The following is a 20100-nucleotide window of genomic DNA, read 5'->3' as shown; positions in this document are numbered from 1 at the left end:
CTATAACATGCTGGATTTAGCCAATCCCCTTTTTTATAAATAGGTACTATGATTGACTTTCCCCATGACGGTAGGAAACCTACTAAACAACAAGCCCTCAATACTTGGGTCAACAAGGGTCCCCATAGATTCATTTTATCCTTAGATAGAGCGACTAGGAATTAATCTGGCCCTGGTGCTTTCCTATTCTTACTCGATTGAATCACTTTGGTGACTTCCTCTTGATAGAATGAAAAAATGGAAGAGGTCTGGGACAGGATTTCATTTTCTTTTGTCACTAGTCTCTGAGCTTATGACTATATTATGTCGGGTGCAGAATAAATACCAACAAAATTCTCAATCCTTTCTTTCTCCACGATCGCAGTCTCGATCTTAGGGGACACCTCTTTATTCCATGGTGAAGAAATACATTTCTTCCAAAACATTTCTCTCGTCATTACCCGCACTAGCCTCCTGGAGGGACTCCCAGGCAGACTCTCTTAGATATCATTTTCTCCTCTTTACTGACTGTTTATATTCTAATCTGCATTGATGGACTTCTCTATTGCACCTAGGTGTTTTATTTAGTGCCTCCTTCGAACGTTTATGGGCTTTTGTGCACATGGTATCAAACCAACCTTTTTCTCCCCTTTTTGTCTTTCCCCTGGTGGCAAAAAGTCTCTCTTTTACGTCATTTGCAATAGCCAGGAATGCCCCAATAATGTCCTTTGGGTGTGTATTTTCATTTAGGCGTAGGTCAAAGTCATCTTTATTATTATTATTACCTGTTTAAGGAGATCCTCTGGGTTAATATGTGTCCAGCGCAAGGTATATCCATTGCACCTTACCAATTCAATGCTCTCTACCAGTGATATTACATTATTGAGGGTGTATTTAAAAAAGGGTGCAATTGCTATTTGAAGGCTCAGTGGGAAGTGATCACTTTGTGCAGTCTCATGTGTACAAAAATTAAAAATGGAGCCAGCACAGTGGTTTTACAATAAAACATGGTCAATAATGCTATTATTAGTGGATCCATTAAAAGTTTTCTTTCTATGCGCATAGGGTATTGCTATTTCATTTGCGAATGACAGATCGAATTTAAATATTAATTTGTTTAATTTGTTACCATATATGCTATATAAAAAGTGTGAATGGTCTGTGTCATCTATATTTGTCATTCCACAGATTTTCCCTGACTGTACATTTCACTGACATTTATTAAAATACTCCCCCCATAAGAATGTAATATACTTATTTTTACCCTTGGTAATGCGCTCTAGGTCCTTGTTTAATTCCTGTAGCGTTTCATTTATTACTCTCAGGGTGGCATTGTTGTAAAAATGTATTATTACTAAGCTAGCGTACACACCATAACTTGATAGAATGGGTTGTTTGCCAGAAAATCAATTTTAGTAAACTGTAGTGTATTTGCTATATAAGTACACAAACCCCTCTTAGCCCTTCCACGAGGAGAAATTATTGCTTGTTTAAAGTATGACCTATACCCATTTATATGGTTAACCTCAGTAAGCCATGTCTCTTGCAGACATACGATTTGATATTCACTTATAAAATCTAACCATTCTGTGAATTGTATTTTACCGAGTAGTCCCGCCACGTTCCAAAACGTACATCCAAATGATTCGGTTTTGGGTTGGACTTTTTCCTCCAATTGAATATCTATCATTGGGGCTTGTCTGTTCTGGTTAGTTAATAGCAGAGCTATTTGTTTCCTCAATATAGTATCTTCCTGTGTTGTCAAAGGGTTCGTGACAATAACTATATCCGCTAAGTTTTCACTGTCATGGCTTAGTTGTAATTCATCATCTCCTATCATGTTTACCCCCTCCTTAAGTCAATCAAGACCATCCAGGGCAATTAAGCTTTGAAACCTGTTATAAGTCGGGCTTGTGATGTTTAAAAAGCTCTAACTCTGTTCATACCTTGGCTGTGAACGCAGAGTATTTCTTTGGTTTGGTGGCTGATAGAAATAGCCCAGAGGGCTTGAACAAATTCCATTTCCATAAGAGCTAAGGCCCCACTCCTATTTAATATTGCATCCACCAGCTGAGGACATCTAAAATTCAGTACCACACTATCACCACTCTGGGTTTATTCCCTCTACCTACCCACTTGACTCTTCTCACCAACTTGAAATCTCTAAAAAGCTGGTCGGTTAAACCTGTTCTCACCCCTAGCCAGTTCAGGGCCTTATTTCTCAGTGCTATCCAGTTCTCTTTATCATTAGTGGGGTGAGAGGGCACATTAGTCAAGACTACTATGTAGGGGGCAGCTGCTGGCAGAAGGTCCAAATGATCAGTAAGATTTTCCATTGGTTCTTCAACTTGGTTATTAGTCACTAGATTTTCGTGAGCACTTACATTCTCCCTTCTCTTCTTGTATCTATTCATGTCCCCTCCGCTTAACCTTAACTTAACTCCCTCTCCCCCTCTTGTATTTCTCATACCTTCATTATTCATGGGATAAGTGGTGCATCCTCTTATTAAACTATTCTCAGTTGTATGATTACTAGTAGGTTTTCGACTAGTACTGCGGGGGGTGGAAGGAGATCCGCTTTGTAAAGGTCCTTTTGCTTTTGACCTACTGAAACGATTGTCAAAAGATCTAGAAAGGAGTTAGTTCTTCCTTCGACCTTAATTAGTCTGGCTTGCGTTGTCCCCATAGTTTCTTTCACATGCTGATCAAGTGTTTGAAAAGCCTCCGTTAAGGCATCTAATTTTTGGATGATTATGTGAACGTTTGGGACTGAGAGGGTAGTTGGTGCAATTACCTCTGTATGACCTGCCCCCTTAATGGGAGAACTACCCTTCTTATTCCTAGTCGAATCTCTGCTAAGTGAGGCGGATACGTTATGGGGACAGGCGGTTTTTTAACCCATTTTGGTGGAGGGGAGTTAGATTTATTTGGAGATGCAATCATCTATATATTGTACACAGGCAATTACCCTGTTAACCACTTCCCCTTTGTTCTCCCTCTTACTTTTTTTGCTCGTTATCTTACCTCCTGTGCTATCTCTAAGGTTAGCATGAACCCCGTCTGTTAAGTTTTTAATCTTAGTGGGTCTTATACTCTCATTCTTCTTTCTAGATATATTCTCTAGGAAAGCACTGCCACTAATCTCATGATCAATAGTAGAAGTCTGTACTTTAGTAATAACGGCTGTTTTACTTCCCCCTTGGATAGCAAATATTCTTCAACTGTCGAGATCTGCTTTTCTATAACTCCCATTGCACTAGTAATATATTTTAATAATGACGATTGTGTCTTGTCTGGGGAGGGTTTTTTCTCCCTGTGGGTAGATGATTTCATTAGCCCATATTAGCAATAGATGTCTCTGATGCCTCTATTATATAGTAATTTTAAAAACGGTTAAGGGGGTGGAGCGTGCTAGTAATCAGCACCTTTAAATGGGTGAAGGAACGGATCAGGGTTATCAGGTTTATCACACTGTCACAATACAGCTCAAATAATCAAGCATTTGCCCGCCCACCCAGCTTCTTGTGTGTTGTTCACCTGGGTGTATCTACCCTTCACCCTAAAGCCCCCCCCACAACACAGTATCTTTGCGGCGATGAAAGGATATATTAAGAAACAGTCTCATATGCCTGTTAATGTCTGTTATTGTCTGTCGCACTCCTTAGTCCTGCTTTACTGACCAAGGCACAGGTTTACTACTTCCCATATGTGGATACCTCCAATGGGCCATAGGTTCCGGTGCTTAATTGGTCCGCAAACAAAAAACACACTTTAGTCCTAAGTACCTTGAGCTATGAAGTTTCAATGTCCCGTCCTGCTTTACTGGGCGCTGCAGTGGTGACGACGATGGCGTGAGGGTGTCTGGGAGATGGAGTCCTGGCTCCTCACTTCACTCCCGCTCCTTCTGGTGCCAGTGCTCAGATCTGTGCAGTCTCCTCATCAGCCGTGTAGGGTTAGTTGCGTCCTGGCAGCTTTACCGGTCTCCTGGCTCTTCCTGGCTTTCCTGGATACTCTTTTCAAGTTGATTAGGTTCCTGGGCACAGCCCAGGTGGCCATCCTGGCTGAGTAATTTATGCGCCTCCTGGGCGCTTCAGTGGTGACGACGATGGCGCGGGGAGACTGGAAAAGGAAGTCCTGTCTTCTCACTCTACTCCTGCACCCTTTGGCGCTAGTCCTCAGTTCTGTGCAGTCTCCTTGTCAGCCGGGTAAGGTTAGTTGCGTCCTGGCTGCTTGCTCGGTCTCCTGGCTCTTCCTGGCTTTCCTGGATACTCTTTTGAAGTTGATTAAGTTCCTGGGCACAAACCAGGTGGCCATCCTGTCAGGGGAAGATCAACCTTTGACTCAGGCAGGAAAATGACAACTTTCTAAAAGTGACGTCTTCAAAATAGTGTTATAAAATCCTTCTTTCAGGGCTGTACCTTTGAGGTTTTCCAGAAGCCTTTTTGATCAAAGGTGCTCCCACTGGCACAGGGGGTGCTTCAAGGCTTCTTCTTGAGCCTCACGCTATTCAACCTTTACATGTGCCCCCTGGCTGTCATTGAGTGTCAAAGCTTGGATGTTCGATCATATGCGATGATGCTCAGTTGATTGTCACCTTATCTCAGAACTCAGCCAGTGGAGTTGCCCCCCTGAGAGCCTGCCTGTGAGAGGTTGCCTAATGGATGAACCTCAACTGCCTGAAATTAAACACAGGTAAGACTGAGGGCCTCATCCTGGGCAATCAGCCTGCCATTTGCTCTCCAGATTGGTTAACAGCACTCTTGGTTCTTTTCCGTCACCAATGCCTAAGGTCAAAAACCTAGGCATTTGGTTTAACCAAAGATTCACCTTCATTGACCAATTTATGGCCTTGGCAGGCAAGTGCTTTGGGATCCTCAAGTCACTGAAAACCTTTATTGGTCTCCTATCATTTTCTGCTCAAAAGACAGTGATCAAAGCCTTAGTCATCGGGGAGACGCGCGAGCGCGCGAATCAAGATGGCCGCCACTCGGTGAGCTCCTCCGCGTTTTCGCCCGTTTTTTTTACATAAAACGCCGAAAGTCTGTCAAAATTTCGCTCTAAAGGAGGTCGCTGCGCTAATTACAGGCTTACCAGCATTGTGAAGGGGTTTCAGCCCGTTTTCATCGTGGGAAGTCGTGTTTCTGGCTCCCTGGTTCCTGCTCCGAGCTCTGCTTTGAAGGACTGCCTGGTTAGTCTGTCAGGGGGGCGGAGCATACTTCAGGAAAGGGCCTGGCTTGGGCCTAGCCACACCCCTAGTCCAGTTTAGCTGCTGCACCAGTATTTTGAAGGATTGCTTTGTTCCTTTTCGTTTTTTACTCATAATCTACTCATTTTTAATCAAATTATATTACCTTTTCTCAAAAATGGATAACAAAAATAAAAGAAAACAGCAGAGTTCACCGCCCCCAATAAAATCAAAGGTGGTGGAGTCATCTGAACCCTCGCTTTCTTTAATTTTGGAGGAAATTCAGGCTCTTCGTGCTAGTACAGAAACTATTGCGACAAATAAAAAATGTACGAAAGGAAATGGCGAGTTTGTCGATGAAAATCTCAGACAACTCAATTAAAATACAAGATAATAAAGTTAAAGTCGATGCTTTTACTCCACTTGTGGCGAAAATATCACCTCTGTGCTCACAACTTCTAGACTTGGAAAATCGCAATAGACAATACAATCTTCGCATATTTAATTTGCCAGAAGAAGTTGAGGGATCTAACTGTCGACTATACTTAGAGAACTTACTTCCTGGTCTTTTAAATGTCAAATTTCCAGAAAAATTTGAAATCGATAAGGCTCATAGAATTCCTTCACGTCGCAATCCTCAACATAGCAAGCCTAGACAAATGATATTTAAAGTTCTCCGTCACCATCATTTGGTTCTGATCAGAAAAGCAGCTAGAGAAATTCCTTCATTGTTGGTCAATGGTCATAAAATATTTATTCATCAAGATTTTGCCAAGGAAACTGTTGCAATACGTAAGGGTTTTACTGATCTTCGCCCAAGATTGAGAAGCCTTGGATACCAATATGGCCTTTTTGACCCTTCAACTATGCGCATTTGGAAAGATAATTTTTCAAAATCCTTTCAGCGTCCTGAAGATCTACGACAATTTCTGGATCAACAAGTACAGCAAACTATGGACACTCAGGGTCCTATCACTTGATTCTTTCATGTATGATCTTCTTTGACAGATTTATATAACTCCTAATAGTTTGGGCTCCAGCGGTTTCTGGCCATGCTTGTAGAGCGGGTGTGCGTCCCAATCTTCATATTTATGTGTTTTGTTTGTCTTTTTTGCTATGTTTTATTTCTTCCATTCCCTTTTGTGTGTTTTGGAGCTACTTTCTTCTTAACATTTGTGTCTTTTTCTGACCTTCCTCTTTCTAATCCTTTTCTCCTTTTATTTTGTCATGGCCAATATTAAAGTAGTGTCACTGAATGTTAAAGGTTTACGCCATCCTGTGAAACGTACAAAAATTTTGGATTATTTAGGTAGTTGCAAAGCTGATTTTTGTTTTTTGCAAGAAACTCATATAGATGATAACATTTTAAACTATATGAAGAAAAAATGGGTTGATAATATTGTTTCTTCTCCTGCTATTGGCAAGAAAAATGGTGTAGCTATATTTTGTGCGAAAAAAGCTCATTGCCAAGTTTTGAGCAAAATTACAGATACGGATGGGAGATATTTAATTGTTAAGGTTAAAGTTCATGATTCTATCTTATTTTTATTAAATGTTTATGGCCCTACTGCAGATGACCCTGTTTTTTGGGCTACTCTTTCAACGGAGGTGGTTAAAATTGGTAATGTACCTTTAATTGTTGCAGGTGACTTTAATGTCATATCTGATCCGTTATTAGATAGAATATCTCGCACTAAATTCCACCCCCCTAGAGTTTATTTTGCTTTTAAATTATTTCTTCAAACCACTAAGTTAGTTGATATTTGGCGGTTACACTTTCCTACAGAAAAATGTTTTACTTTTTTTTCTAACCCACATAACTCTCATTCTAGGATCGATTATATATTAGTTTCGAAACAGCTGATCAACTGTGTTAGTAACCCCAAGATTGGCAACATTGATGTCTCTGACCACGCGATGGTTTCTTGTATTCTAAATTTAAATCCAACCTTTACTAACCAGCCTAGATGGAGAATGAATTCTGGTATAGCTCTCAATGAACTTAATAAACCAAAGCTCCTCTCTGCCATTCATGATTTTTTTCAATTTAACCCTGAAGGTACTACTTCTTTGGTTAATAGATGGGATGCTTTTAAAGCTTATATTAGAGGGGTAACTATTTCTATTATGGCTCACGAAAATAAGACCTTTAATGCAAATATTAAAAAACTAGAAAAGCAAATAGCGGAATATGAACGACTTTTTATTTCGTCTAATGACCCTCAATATAGAAGTAAGTTGCAAAAGCTTCGATATGAATTCAATACAATTCTTAGTAATAGAGCTGGTGTTCAGATTTCCAAGGCCAAATCTAAATTTAGCTTTAATGCAAACAGATCTGGAAGATTGTTAGCGAATTACTTACGTATCAAAAAGGATAAAACTCAAATTACATCTATTCATGGATCCAATGGTAAAATTGCTTTATCTCATAAAGATATTGTGAATGAATTTTTGGATTTTTACTCTAAGTTATATGATAAACCTGAATTTCATAATGAATCCTTAGTTGATTCTTTTTTATCCTCATGTGGTTTACCTAAAATTTCTCCATCAGATAAAATGGGGCTTGACTCTCCAATTACTAAGGAGGAAATTTTGACCGCTATAAAATCTCTTAAAAAGAATAAATCTCCGGGTCCTGATGGTATCCCAGCGGAGTTTTATAAAGAGTTTCAATCCCTTCTTTTACCCTTATTATTTCAACTATTCACAATGTTTGGCTCTACGGGAATTACTTCAGGATCCTTTACTGAAGCTTTAATTATCGTTCTTCCCAAACCTGATAAAGACCCCACCCTTGTATCTAATTATCGCCCTATTTCTTTAATTAATCAAGACTGTAAATTATATGCCAAAATATTAGCCACACGATTATCCCCTGTACTAGATTCTATTATACATTCGGATCAATCTGGTTTTATGAAGAATAGACACTCTGCAAATAATACAAGAACGTTATTACATGTTATTGAACAAGGTCTTACGTTAACTACTCCTTCAGGAATTATGGCTTTGGATGCTGAAAAAGCCTTTGATAAGTTGCATTGGCAATTTTTATTCCATGCTTTATCATCTTTTAACTTTGGAGATAATTTTATTCGTATGATTTCAGCTCTATATTGTGCTCCTACTGCTCGTCTATTTATTAATGGCCAAATTTCAAATCAATTTTCCCTTTTTAGAGGTACTAGACAAGGATGTCCCCTTTCCCCGCTACTATTTTTAATTGGCATTGAACCTTTTCTTACATCTATAAGAAAATGTGATAACATTAAAGGAATTATTATTAATGAGATTGTTATTAAAACTTTAGCGTATGCTGATGATGTACTTTTATGTATTAGTGACCCTTTATCCTCATTTCCTTCTTTATTAGAGATTATAACAAAATATTCTATGGTGTCTGGCTACAAATTAAACACTAATAAAACTGAATTTTTCCCTTTAAACATTTATTGTACTCCTGATATGATACCTATGAATGAAATTGTTTGGCAAAAGACTAAATTAAAATATCTTGGTATTTTATTTTCCTCATCTATAAAATCTACAATGACTTTAAACTGTAAGTTTGTCTTAGATTATATTAAAGATAAAACGTCTAAATGGGCTTTGCTACATCTTTCATGGTGGGGTAGACTAGAATCTATTAAAATGAATATTGCTCCAAAAATATTTTATACTCTTTCCATGATTCCCTCTCAGTTCCCATTAAAATTTTATAAAGATATTGATAAACTTCTCTCCAAATTTCTTTGGAATAACAAATCACCTCGCATTAGTTATAAAAAATTAAAAATGTCTAAATGTAATGCTGGATTTGGTATCCCAGATTTTTTTCTGTATCATAAAGCTTTTATTTTAAAACAAAGTGCCATATGGTTTAGTCATTTCCCTTTACATAATCCACCCTCTTGGCTCCTAATTGAAAAATCTATGGTGAGGCCGTTCCCATTACCAACGCTGTTAACTATGTCCAACACCTCCTCAGTTTTTCATAAATCTATCGTTCTCAAATCCACTAAATTGGTTTTTAATGATTTAGATTCTATTTTTCTATACCCCATGTATAACACTGTTGAAATGTCATTATGGTATAGTAATATCATTAAACTAAATAGGAACATTAGATTTTGGTCTTCATGGATCAAAGCGGGTATTTTTTATCTTAAAGACATTTATTCCAACAATACCTTTATATCGTTTGAGGATCTACAAACAAGGTTTGGTTTAACCCAATCTGATCGTATTAAATATGAATATTTAATTAACTCAATTTTAGATTCCTTTCCACAAGCTATTCCGACTAGTGTTACAGCTGATCTATCCGTGTATATCCAAACTATATCGCTGAAAGCTAATGGTGTTTCCATTTTATATAAAAAATTATCTAATACGTTAGGAAGTAACATAACAATGATTGCATCCTTCTGGAATAATGAACTTTCACTTACATTGTCTAATGATTCATGGGAAATTATATGGATTAGAAGTATTTCTGGTTGGTTACCTGTTTCACTTTATCAAACCAATTCCTATATATTATTTAATTCTTTATGGACTCCACAACGTTTATTCCAAGCTAAACTCCTTCAATCTGACACTTGTTGGCATTGTAAATTGCATCCTGGTTCGTTACGACATATGCTTTTTGATTGCCCTTTAATTGCAAAATTCTGGACAGAAGTTTGGGATTTTATTAAGAAATTGTTGCATATACATGAAGACTTATCATATAAAATGTTAATTTGCAAATCAGTTACATTATCCCAATCTCTAAGTTCTTTGGAATGTAAGCTTTTTGATTTTTTGATTTCTGCTGCGTTAAAATCTATAACCTTTTGTTGGAAAGATGTTTCTAAGTTATCAGTTCATGCTTGGTGGTCTTGGGTTATCTTTACAAGACGAGGTGCTCAATTATCTTTGTCTGGGGTTAATCATAATCCTATTTCCTATCACTCTTTTTGGAGTCCTGTTGATCTCTATTTTGCATCTTAAGGGTATGTCTATGTATTGTATTGCTTTTTACGATTTTTATACTAATTAATATGTCATAGTAGCTCTATTTATTGCTTACTCAATAATTTGTTATTAGATGTTTCCCTCCCCCCCTTCCTTTTAAGTTTATAAGAATATGACCAATTTCTTTTCTATTGGAATGAATTTGATAATTTTTGTATGTCTATGTTGTTGATGTTCATTATAAAATTTCAATAAAATATTTTGAACACAAAGCCTTAGTCATCTCACGGTTGGATTACTGTAACATCTTGTATTCTCTCAGTCACGGCTGTTGAGACTCCAACGGGTTCAGGACTCAGCAGCTCGAAAGTTATTAAATCTTCCAAAATGGTCCTCTATTGGCGTAGCACTTCTCAAGCTTTGCTGTGTTCCAGTGAAGAAGAGTGCTGCTTTTAAAACGTTTTACTGCTACAGAATTTTCAGGAAGTCTGATGCGACCTATTTGCACACGTTCATTACACCTCACTCTCCTTTGAGACATCTCAGGTCTTCCGAGGCCTTATTAGCTCAGGTATCGCTGGTGAAGAGAGTTTATATGGGTGGGTGCTCCTTCAGCTTCCTTGCACCCATGATTTGGAACTCTTTCCCTTTGCAGTTAAGTCTTTTCAAGATAGAACTCCTGTTCGGAAATATCAGGCATCTGCTGTCCTTCTGCTATCTGTCATTTTGGTTAGGAGCTTTGACGCTCTAACGCCAGAACACTCCTATAGGAGTAGCTATTCGCTTTATAAGCTGCTTTTTTATAATTATTATTATCATTAAGTAGGAATTAAAAATACTATTTACATGAGTCCCTCAATCATTTCTCTAGCCACTCCCAAACTGAAGTTAAGCATTATATGGTTTTATCGTGATACACAGGGCAAAAGATTTAAAACAGCCTACCAAGGCTGCAAAGGAGGCAGGCCTATTGAATGCTTTGTATAGTCACTTTAGTGCTGGCACAGTATGTACGGCAGCCCGCTAGTGACATTGAACTCTCAGGTCCAGGGTACGCTTTAGTAACATATACTAGGGCCTTAGAAGTAAGTTAAAAATGCCCTTCAGAAGTGTGTCCAATTTTGACATGCTTTAAGGATTAAAGCACATGTAGTGAGGACTGGCTAGCAGTGTCCCAGTACGTAGTCGAAAAACCAGCAGCATCAGTCCAGAATAAATGGGGGTGACCAAAGAAAAAGAGGCATTCCTATAGTACAAATATATATTGACAATTAACTAGACTAATTGTACTGTAATCAAAGCAATCTTTGTTGTCAATCCAAAGGCACTTGAAATGGATTTCTTCTTCTATAAATATGAATGATATTAAATCTACAAATGTGTGGCCATTGCAACTTTCTTGTATGTGTCCTTCCTGATTATGTTAATGGTGGGATGCAGAAAGGAAGTGCAAAGTGAGGTATGTTCTTGGGTTCCAATCAGCAGGTGGGTAGTTTGTTAAGTGAGTTCTGGGTTGGGGCAGATGGTTTCAGTTTTATTAGTCATGAAGCTGTTGATGCTGGTAGCTTTCTCAACAAAGTGAGAGAGGACGGTTGAAGGGAGTGGGTTTGCTCATTGTTTGTCAGACTTTAATCATACTTTGCTTTCATTTTCTGCTTCAGGAATGTCCCTAGTGCAGTGATAAAGAATAATGATGACTGTTTCTCTAGGATCATGTGTACAACATTTTGCGCATTTCTTAGATTGGTTACTCTTATATCCTAGAAGATGTGTAGGAGATGCTAGTTTAAGAATCCAGTCCACTTACATGATGCTTGTCTCAAAAGCCTCATTTGTAACAATGAAGAAGACTAATATAACTGTGATCAATTTAATACTTGGTGCTAACCCAAATAAACTCTGAGTCAATTTTATGTTTTATATTCATTCTCAAATAGGAAGGATAGCACATGTACAAACGTGAACCTAGAATGTATGTGACCTCATTGTTTTGTGATTGGACCAAGTCCTGCTTGTCTGTGTGAGATATCCTTATGGATTTCATGCCTTTCACCCTCTGGTTTATAGTAATGTATTATCCTTCCAGAATACAGTTATTCATAATTTTATCAAGGATTCTTATTTGAAGAACCACCAACTCTGTTAAAATCAAAGTAGCTCTGGTCAATTTGTTTATCAGAAGTGTTTTTGTGTTGCACCAAATGTTCTTTATTTTGCAAAAATCTATGGAAGAAAATTCTTACTTGTGCCCACTCTTCACCATGAAATGTTCTCAAAGTTAATCGAATTGCCCTAGAAATTAGGAAAGATATGTTGGAAGACTAAATCATGCTGCTCCATTTTTGCCTTTATTTCCTGATTGTAGGATTCTTCTAACTCCACCAGAACTCTTTAAACGCAGAGCTGTGGATTTATATAGTGTACCATTGTTTCTCAGCTGCTCAGGTGGCTACCCTTTATAACTAAAGAATCACTCACTAATCTGTGTTTCCAGCAACAAAGTGCAAGAATAGTTAAAGCCTAGTTGCAGATAAATGAGACTGAGATGACAACAATCTCCACAGACTCCAAAGTACAAAATTCCACAACACACACAATCTACTTCGATAATTTCTTGGTTCATTCAATAACAACATTATTTAATTCCTTATGCCAAGATAGTTTTGGGACTGCAATACATTTTTCTGTGTAAGGCATTTAGGAAAGTTCCTCTAAGAGTGCCAATACATATTCTACATTTTCTCTGCCCTTAAGAGGATAAAGATATTAATGGTGGGGAACTTGGAATTTTTTTTTTAATTCTGGGGCTTAAAGTTTGCATTTAGTATGGAAAGATTCAAGTTACTGGTTCAGTTTTATGTCTAAATATCGACTACAAAAACAGTGTGCTACCATAAAAGTGTAGCCAAAGAATCGCTGACCAAACTATCGAGAAGGTAAGTGCATATAGGTAAATATAGTTTTACTATTCTTAACTCTGAAACTACATACCATAACGATATGTATATCATCAAGGTACATATACATAGAGTCAAGTAAATCTTTACTTACCAATATATACTTACCAAGTCGACATGTTGACCCTAAATATTCTTACCACAATATTGTGGGCGTACAATATCCTGGAGTCATTCTTAAGGTGGAATACCAATGATTCTGCTAAAGTCGTTTTTACTTTTCAAATCTATTCGATGATCATTTCTCACTATAGGGCCAACCATCATAGGAAATGAGGATACCCAACTGCTTGTCGTCATCAATGATCTTTGCCAGTGATAAATCTTAAGTTCCCTTTGATTTTTTTATCAGAACATTCTACAATCAACTATGACATATGTACAGTCCCCTTTGAGCCCCAAATGCTGAACTAAAGATTTTGAAATGAAGACCCTAATGCTATTAAACATAATGTGTATAGCATGTTATTTGCAAATAGAGTAAAGGGGCCCTTAAGTGAACAGGGTATGGTATGCTGGCTCTTTAGGAAGCATCATCAATAAAAAAACTTATCTTTTGATATTACATTTCAGATGGACAAACTGGGATTTAAAGAGGAAAATGCACAAGTGTATAAGAAAAGACTCAGGGAACATAATTTGAATGGCCGTGCTCTCATCTACAGCGACAACTGTGAAATTAAAGAGGCTCTAGGGATGGGACTCGGAGAATGGACCATCTTCAGCATGCACTTCCTGGGCGTAGAGTCCCAAGTAACGCATCCTCCTACAGCCACGTCTTCTAACCCCTCCTCTGGAAGACAGGAGAAAAATATCCTCAGAGCTGGGTCACATGAGAATGTTCTCAGAAGCAGCACGCTGTCCCTGTCTCCGTCTAATGAACATCTCCTTGGAAAAGAATGAAGATTGCGTCTCATTCAGTGAAAATGTATGCCATCTTGAAAACCCACAACACTCAAGAACACTACTTTAATCACATGACTGGTGGGTTGCAAGTGTTACCAAAGCTTCATGGCACGTCCAGAGGATTACCTCCTTAACAATTGGTGCAAGTCAAAATTCACCGTTTGATGCACACAACAATCTGATTTCTTTCTTAATCTAATCGAAGCTTTATTGCTATGGTGAGGAAAAAGTGAGGTAAGGCGTGCAATTTAGTGCACAACAGACATCTGATGTACCTTCTTTGATTCTAATCAAAATTCTGTATACTATCATAGTTTAATGACAGCTTAGTGAGAACCTAAAACAGATACCTCTCACTAATGTTTAACAACATCATGCATTTCTGCCTTTTGGAGATTCATCAGTTTGTTTTCAATTTTGTTCTCAGTTCTGAAAGAAAAGTAACAACACCCTAGTAAAATAATACTACTCCTGGTGCACCTGCTCTTTTGCACTACTCCAAAATTATGCTTTAATTTACTAATAAATATGTTGCAAACATATTGGGGGCTAGAAGACTATCACTTACCAAGAACCTAGGTTAATGCAGAATAACATTATTTTACTAATCTGAGTACCAAATAAAGCTCATTGGGCGTTTTATATCATTGTACAGGTCACAAACATTGAGTACAATTTGTGCACCAATTTTTTTTGACCTTCCTACCACTATGTCGCGCAACTGATGTACTAATCAATCGCATAGCAAAATAAATATTCACAGGAGCTCGCAAACCCTCCTGCTTCAGGCTTTGTACTTGTCAAAACACTCCACAGGCTTTACCACCACCAAACTATTTTGTATGCGGGCCCTGTATGTGCTTGCATCAATTTCATAGTGTGCAAACTATAATTCTGCAAGTGCTGGTGGGAGAAATTCATAAATTGTCATTTTCTGCAATTCTCCTATATATCTCTGCAATGATTAATTAAATATTTGGATTTTGTATTGCTTGATAAGCTTGTAGCGAAAATGTAAATATGGGTATATCTGCAACAGAAAACAGAGGATTTCAAGAAAGATACCTAATGGGCAGATGTTTAAAAATACTCCTGTCATACATACCGAACAACTATTTTCTTGTAGGTGAAAAAATGATTTAATGCTAACAAACGATAATTGGAGTCTTTTTTAAGGCTGGCTAGAGCCAGCTTCATGTATGTCCCAGATTTCCTGTAAATACACCGAAAGAGTCAATTGTTGCAGAGCTGGCAAAATTGAAATCTTTTCAGCATCTTTATTCAGTTGGGCCTTTCTGTTGGCAGGAGTCTAAAAGTGGCTAAACTGGACCATTCGGTCCATCAGATCATCTGCTCAAACTTCCATTAAACAAAATTGATTTGTTCTACCTGAAGCCTGATACCGTCAAGAGAACTATGGCTCAGAAGAAAATGAAAAGAGAAAGGCTGAGCTATCAGACACCCTCCATTCCTCTAGTTCCAGCCCAACTTGCTTGATGATACATCAGTGCCGCTGCTCTCCTCAATGGAAAGGCTCCACAAGCCTCTTTCCACCACCTGAGGAACCTGCTACCAGCTATCAATAACCACCTACACACACAATGTCAATTCCTTTTCAGTACAATTTGGATGCATCCATCTATCAGTTAAACTCTCCTGGATGAGAACCTATATACCATTACACCAAGAATTTATTTTGTACAGACAGCACTCTTACAAGAGCCCAATCCTCTGATCCTTTTGTAATTAAAATTGTATTAATATATTAGCATTAAAAAAATAAAATTAAATGCATACTCTTAATTTGCACTTCTTTGTGTCAAACATTGACAGCAAATTGTGTTTATTAATACTTACTCTAGTTCAGGGTTACACATTGTCGGTTCATCAAGAGCTATAATAAAACATCTATATGAAAAAAGGAAATGTAAACGGAGACCATAGTCAGGTTCTAGTATTTACAAAAGGCACCTGTTCAGTCTGAGTCTTCACCGCCACAGGTATGGTGTGCCATGTGCAGAAATCTTCATTACAATGCATCCATCAAACATACTAACCTTTAACTTCTGCTTTAAAAATTGTATTAAATCACAACATGCATTTCAGAATGTCATAGGTTTTTTGTGTCTAGCAGAAATGTGTTTACCACAAGCATGCTACAATAAAATACATCACAAGAAATACATATCAACCTGCTCAAAGAAAACTTGAAAAGTGTTGCGATTCTTTAAGGCTGTCTAGTTGGAAAGCATTACAGAAATCAATCCACCAATATTCTCGCCTTACCAATAACGTAGTGATTTCTCTTCCTCTCATTGGTTACACAACACTTTCAATAATGTGAAATCTCTGCTGGGATATATTTTGTCTTTCCTTGATAAAGTATCTGTCAAGCACTAAACCTGGTGTCCCAGAGTCTAATCGAATTACTTTCCACAATGTATTGTTGAACTTTGCATGATGTCTGATATCCTTTATTCCAAGGGTACTTCAACGTATAGATTATCCACCCACTTTCAAATATAGTGTAATACCGCAGAGTTTTTTTGCCATTCTATGGGTTGATTAATATTGCCCTTAATTGCTGTTGCTTTAGCAAACACAGTTTAAACAAGGATATATTCAAGATTTTCTATCAAGTTTTGTTTGTTTACTAGATTCACCTCAGAATTCAGTTTTAATTAGTCTACCTCTTGGAATAGTTTTTTTAGCCAAAACCTCAAACGGTATTTGACTACACACATTTTGCAAAATGGGATTATCATATGGATTCTAATTTTATTAACACTAGTTATTTTCAATGACTTTCTACTGTGTGGATAAATTAATTTTCTTCTGTCTGCTGAGTCACCCAGTTTTTCACTTGACAAAGCTTCATGTTTGTGATGTTCAACATTTTCTCTTTTGTTTGAAATTTTGTAGCGAATACTTTGCTGCCAGATACTTTTCAAGCACTTCACACTCTCTAATGATATAATTTTGGATGAACCTTCCTGATCTTTTAGGTCTCAGCTGTTGACTGAATAGCAAGGTCTCAATAATACCCTGCGAGTGGAAATTAGCAGTCAAAAGCAAATTATATCTGTCTGTAGTCAGGACACAAAGACCACTCTTGAATGATTTATTGTTTAAAGTAATTTTCATATCCATGACTTATGCTCCTGGATTTCCAACTTAAGGAATCAAGTTAATTGAACGAAAGCATTTAATTATTCCAACGGATCAATCTGTTACTGTTCTGATACCAAAGATGTCAACAATAAAGGGCCCATATACACATCATCTTGTATTTCTAACTTTGATATTATGTTTCGTTGTTAAAATGCATGCATAAACAAATTTACATTACTTGGGGACATGTTGGTGACTATCGAGGCACTAGCTATTTGAAGAACAAAGTATTCTAAAAGCTAAAGTAACTAAGTAAAAATAAAAGGAATGAATTTCAACAAAAACACTGGTTCTGTTTCTTAGCAAAAATGTCCTCTGTGACCTCTAGATCTTCAATATATGGAATACTTTACTAAAGGCCGGTCACATCACACATGAAAAGAATGGCACTGTCTACACACTCACTATTAATCTAGTGATTTCAACAAGAAGACAGTAGTGTCTGTCAACAATGTGGGTACACATTTTCAGCAATTTCTGGAACCAGGTGACATCACTTTCAGAAGCCAAATTGGGACTAGGGGCAGAGACGTTTTAATGCATGGGGAAAGTGGGCTCTGGCCCAGGGCCCCAGCATTTCAGGGGGCCCCCTGACAGAGTCATCTCCGTTCTCCCGAGCTTTGCCCAAAGACCTTGAATATTTCTTAAACAGATTGTTTTAAATACTATTTTCCTTTAATTTATTTTTTATGTACCTGATGTGTGAGAGTCTAGTACAGCCATTTTGCAGAGAAATGTAGTGTTTATGTTTAATGCAATATACATTAAAAAAAAATCTTTTAGATCAAAACAAGGCCTAAGATATAAGAAATGGGAGGGTGTCACAGAGATTATTTGCAGTAATATTGATGAGTTGCTGCTGTGTTACAATATTGAAAACACACATAACTATCCCTGAATATTAGATCAAAACACATTTAACGCCTTATTTATGAGAAGTGATGCATCGCTGTGTGAAAACAGGGATGCGTCACTTCTTAGTGCACCCTCCTTGCGACATGATGGATGCGTCATATTTACTGTATGATGCATCATATCGCAAGGAGTTACATATACGTCAGTATTTCTGACGTATCTGTAGGTGCAAAAGTGATGCATTGCAGGGGTGTGTCTGAAAATAGACGCATCGCCAGCAATGTGTCCTTTCACATGGGGCAAGCCCAATGTGAAAGGGCCTGCATCAGTCTTACGCCTGCTGTGAGGCAGGTGTAAAATATTGACGCAATGGCATCCTAGAAGTGGCGCACTGAGTTCTCATAGATTTCAATGCGCCACTTCTACGAGGCTTTTTGCGGGGGAACAACCGCCGTGCATACATTATACCTGGTGCAGGTATAATGTGATGCAGGGGTTTACAAAGTGACGCATCTGCCTAGATGCATCACTTTATAAATAGGGCACAACATGGCACATTTTTTACGCTGCTGGTCTGTCACAAAAAGTGACGCACTGGCAGCATAAAAGTGAAGCAAGGCCATATAAATAAGGCCCTTAGAATTTGGACGAGTGTTCCTTTGCACTGTCAGGGACCTAATGAAATTAAATTAAATGAAATAGTGTATTTAATAAAGCGCGCAGCTACTCAACTAGAGTGTCCTGGCGCATGACAGTGGTAGGAAAACGTGCAAAAAAGTCCCATCAGGTATTAAAAAGCCACGTTTTTAAGTTTTTCCTGAAAGAAAGTAGGTCTGTGGTTAGTCTCAGAGACTCAGGGAGTCTATTCCACAATTTTGCACCTAGAAAGCCGAGGGATCTGCCTCCAGTGCAGGCACGGCATATTTTAGGCACAATGGCCAGGTTGGCATTGGGAGATCTAAGGGGTCTGGATGTTGAGTAGCGATTAACGTGCTTATTTAGGTAGCCTGCTCTTAATCCTTGGAAAGCTTTAAAGAAGATGGTCATCGCTTTGAAGTCGATCCGTTTTTTTACACGGAGCCAGTGTAGAGACTTAAGAATAGGGGTCATACTAGATCTGGGTTTAGGTTTTAGGATGGCTCTGGCTGCAGCGTTTTGTACCATTTGTAGGCGCTGGATAAGAGATTTGGGAATACCGAGGTACAAGCTGTTGACATAGTCAAGCTTTGATGTCACCAGAGCCTGCACCATGATCTTTCTGCTCTCAAGCGGTAACGGTGGCAGGAATTTCTTTAACATCCGGAGTATGCCAAAAGCAAGCGCCAGTTAGATTTTTGATCTTAAAGCGCATGGAGAGTGTCTTGTCTATGACAATTCCTAAGTCTTTGACTTTCTCCTTTTCCGTGGGCGGGAGCGGCAGATCTTTTGGCAACCAAGAGCTCCAGTTAGGCGTTTCTGGATTACCAAAGAAAACAACTTCAGTTTTGTTAAGTTTGCACTTCAGATGATTGATCTCAAGCCAGTTAAAAACCTTTGTGAGGCAAGACCTAATTATTGCCCCGTCAAAGTCGGTTCCTTTTTCACATGTAAAAATCAGCTGAGTGTCATCAGCATAGGAAACAATTTTGGCACCCTCTTCCTCAACCAAAAATGCAAGTTGGGAAAGATATATATTAAAAAGGGTAGGACTGAGAATGGAGCCCCAGGGACACCAGCATTCATGGCCGGAACCGGGGATGAGAAAGGGGGAGCCAAATGTCCTGAGATCTATTTGCCAAGAAGGATGACATCCATGTTAAGGCGGTCCCCCCCCAGGCCGATGTTAGCAAGTCTATCCAAGAGCCTCTCATGAGGGATCATATCGAAGGCAGACAGATTGAGCAGTATCAGAACAGCCTTGCCTCCCTGGTCCAGCGTACCCTTGAGAAATTCAGTCACTTCCAGCAGAGCGGACTCCGTACAGTAGTTAGCCCTAAAACCAGATTGGAACTCATGAAGGAGCTTCCCATCTTCAATGTGTTTTTGGAGGGCCTTGTTTACATGCTTCTCTAATACTTTGGAGAAGGACTGAAGAAGGGAGAT

General features: G+C 38.3%; 1 protein-coding gene across 1 annotated transcript in view; it reads left to right on the top strand.

The window, feature by feature from the left end:
* The window catches only part of LOC146798445 (NTPase KAP family P-loop domain-containing protein 1-like), a 423382-nt gene extending 405935 nt beyond the window's left edge, over nt 1-17447 (top strand). The window contains exon 5 of the mRNA XM_085625714.1: nt 13660-17447. Coding sequence (XP_085481840.1) covers nt 13660-13989 — 330 coding nt within the window. The 3' untranslated portion in view covers nt 13990-17447. The remainder of the gene's footprint in view (nt 1-13659) is intronic.
* The last annotated feature ends 2653 nt before the right edge of the window (nt 17448-20100 follow it).

The sequence above is a fragment of the Triturus cristatus genome, chromosome 9 (assembly GCF_964204655.1).
Source record: "Triturus cristatus chromosome 9, aTriCri1.1, whole genome shotgun sequence".
Lineage (NCBI taxonomy): Eukaryota > Metazoa > Chordata > Amphibia > Caudata > Salamandridae > Triturus > Triturus cristatus.
The sequence above is the reverse complement of the archived record's forward strand: the minus strand, read 5'-3'. Positions and strand labels throughout refer to the sequence as shown.